General features: G+C 48.0%; 1 protein-coding gene across 1 annotated transcript; it reads right to left on the reverse strand.

Annotated features, from left to right (window-relative positions):
* Window positions 1-345: 345 nt before the first annotated feature.
* Window positions 346-2230, reverse strand: LOC121023133 (secretoglobin family 1D member-like). Its single transcript, XM_040464843.1, has 2 exons — window positions 2110-2230; window positions 346-596 (listed from the first exon to the last, which is right to left on the reverse strand). The coding sequence occupies exons 1-2, from the start codon at window positions 2162-2164 to the stop codon at window positions 361-363; spliced, it is 291 nt and encodes a 96-aa protein (XP_040320777.1). The 5' UTR covers window positions 2165-2230; the 3' UTR covers window positions 346-360.
* Window positions 2231-2678: the final 448 nt, after the last annotated feature.

Raw genomic sequence — 2678 nt, forward strand, 5'->3', positions numbered from 1 at the left:
GATTCCCTCCCTCCAGCTGTCTCCCTATTCAACATCCCAACACCCGACACGAGATTCCCCAGTGACTGTGTCCACTGGGCGAGGGGAGCTCGCCCTCAGAAAAACTCCCAGGCAGGGGGGCAGCCACACTTTGACCCTTTAACACCACTGCATGGGGTCCCAGTTGTCCTCCTCCTCAGGGCACTATGGGGCACCTGGCGCCCAGGGAAGTGACCTGAGCAGGAATGTGCCCAGACTTAGTGTAGCTGCCACATGTAACGCGCCATCCACCCTGTGGCCACCCGTCACCCTCTCAGGAGCAAGCTGTGAGGCTCCGCCTCCTGTGCCCCTGACAGAGCAACACCCTGACTGCCTTCCTGGCTACTCAGCTGAGCAGAAGCCCCTGTGCACAAAGAAGAAAGAAGTTACCATTATTTTTATAAGTGACAATCTTCCGGAATAGGGGATGTTATCTGTGCAACTCTTCACATCCAAAACGGCCTGAACGTTTTCTGGAGGTGCTTCATATTTTGCAAGAGATGGCTCGAAGACTATTGTAGGTTTCAGGAGAAAGCCTGAGATATCTTGAACAAAGGCTGGACAGGCCAACGCATTGGCTAGCGAAGAAAAAGAAATACAATCGATATAAGGAAAATCACGCATTTCCTGTGGTTCCCTGAGGGTAGAACTAGACAGGAACCCCAGGGGTTTTATGATCTCATCCCACAGCGGTCCCGACATGGCAGCTGGGGCTTCCTCAGATCTCAGAGGAAGCACAGAAGAGCCAGGACTAGAATACTGGCTTACTAATCCTTAGTTCAGTTTTTATCCTTTTTAAAGCACATCCCTTTGTCTCCAGGACCCTCCTGGTTTGCTGACATTCACTTTCTTTATAATTCAAACAATTAAGTTTTGCCTATACAGGATGACACCTTGTTTTTGTGTTGAATATCAGATAAGAGGAGGTTTGAGTATCAATTTTTTATTTTTTAACAATGTTTTAATGTTCATTTGTTTTTGAAAGGGAGAGAGCACAAGAAGCGGGGTGTGGTGTGGAGAGGGGGTTACAGAGAGAGAGAGAGGGGGAGACACAGATTCCGAAGCAGGCTCCAGGCTCTGAGCTGTGAGCACAGAGCCGGGCGTGGGGCTTGAACCACGCGGACAGTGAGATCATGACCTGAGCCGAGGTCCCACACTTCAACGACTATGCCACCCAAGTGCCCCTGAGTATCAAGTTTGTAAGTGAATAGCAGAGTGAGACCTTACCAGAGAGCGGAGAAGTGTGGGTAATCTGGAGAAGAGTAGATCAAACTATATATATGTTGGAGGATGCTACTTTGAGACTAAATCAAAGAATAAGATTGTTATTGGATGCAGGCATGGTAAAAAGTTAAACACACGCATACAAAACAACCCTCAGGTCACCAGTCTGAACATCTTTAAATGTTATACACAAAGTTATGATTGTTTTATTTTCCCTGCAGTGATGTACAGAATTCCTTAGAGAGGGTGAGTGACAGGAACTGAGGCTCTTTCCTGAACCCAGTGGGATGGTGCGGAAGCCTGAAGTGACCAGTGTTCCTGGTGTGGGCTCTTTATCCCCCACCCCCTGTCTTTGTAAGCATGCTGCAGCTGGGAAGTGCCCTACTAGGCTCTGATCTGAGCCCTGATCATAGAAGTTGAGAGGTTCAATCAGAGGCAACGTGGGGAAAGAGGAGGGTATTTAAAAAGTCAGATGAAACAGAATGACTCAAGAAGACGTGGGTCCGTATCACGGGTAAGAAGACTTACAAAAATATTGTTGAATGGATGGCTAGAATTGATCCAGATGGACAGAAATCCCACGATTGCACTAGTTCTACTAGTCCTAGTTCTAGTCTTAGCAGAACTGGTAGTACTCGTGCAAAAGCAGGGAGACTGGCAGATACAGTGAGATCTACTCACTAGTAGATACAGTGAGCGCTGCTGCTTCCCAGAGCCCCCTTGAAGACTTATTATTTAGAGACTCAGAGAACACTAGCTCTTCTGCCCCTTCTTCTTCTTTTTTTAAAGAAAGCCACTTCAGTTGACCTAGTTCAGAGAAGGGTACTCACCAGGGCTGGTGCTGGTCTGATTAGAAATGATACTCACCCTCGTAGCAGCAAAGAGTCAGAGTGACCAGCAGGACACTCAGGAACAGCCTCATGGTTTATTTTGCTTTGAGTTTTCAGCTTTAGTGAAGGGTGAGCAGTTAGTCACTGAACTCAGGAGCCTGAGGAGCCCAGGAGTGTATATAGCTAGAGGGCCTCCCTCGTGCTGCCCAAATAAACATGTGGTCACGTCACGGGCCTGGCTTTCAGCCCTCCCTTCCTTAGTCAGGGCTCGTGCGATCTATCGGTGTCACAGACGCCAACGCCTGGGTCAGTGTTCCTGTATACAGGCATTGCTGGCACCAGGCATGTCTCCTTTGTAGCAATAACTGAGGTTGTAGTTTTACAAGTGTATAGTCGGTTAGTTGATGCACACCGCCCTTGACATTAACTCCTTGACTGAAGATGCAGCCTCTGGTTCTGTTCATCTTAGGCGTAGTGCCCGGCACACCGGGGAAGAAAATCAAATATTCTTTGAATAAGTGAAGGACCTGAATCAAGAAACCACTACTCTTGGTTAGGGTATATCTTCAATGTGAAATGATGCTTGCTAGGCCGGGTTTGCCTCTG

This window comes from Herpailurus yagouaroundi, unplaced genomic scaffold (genome assembly GCF_014898765.1).
Source record: "Herpailurus yagouaroundi ecotype Mexico unplaced genomic scaffold, PumYag 515, whole genome shotgun sequence".
Taxonomy (NCBI): Eukaryota; Metazoa; Chordata; class Mammalia; order Carnivora; family Felidae; genus Herpailurus; species Herpailurus yagouaroundi.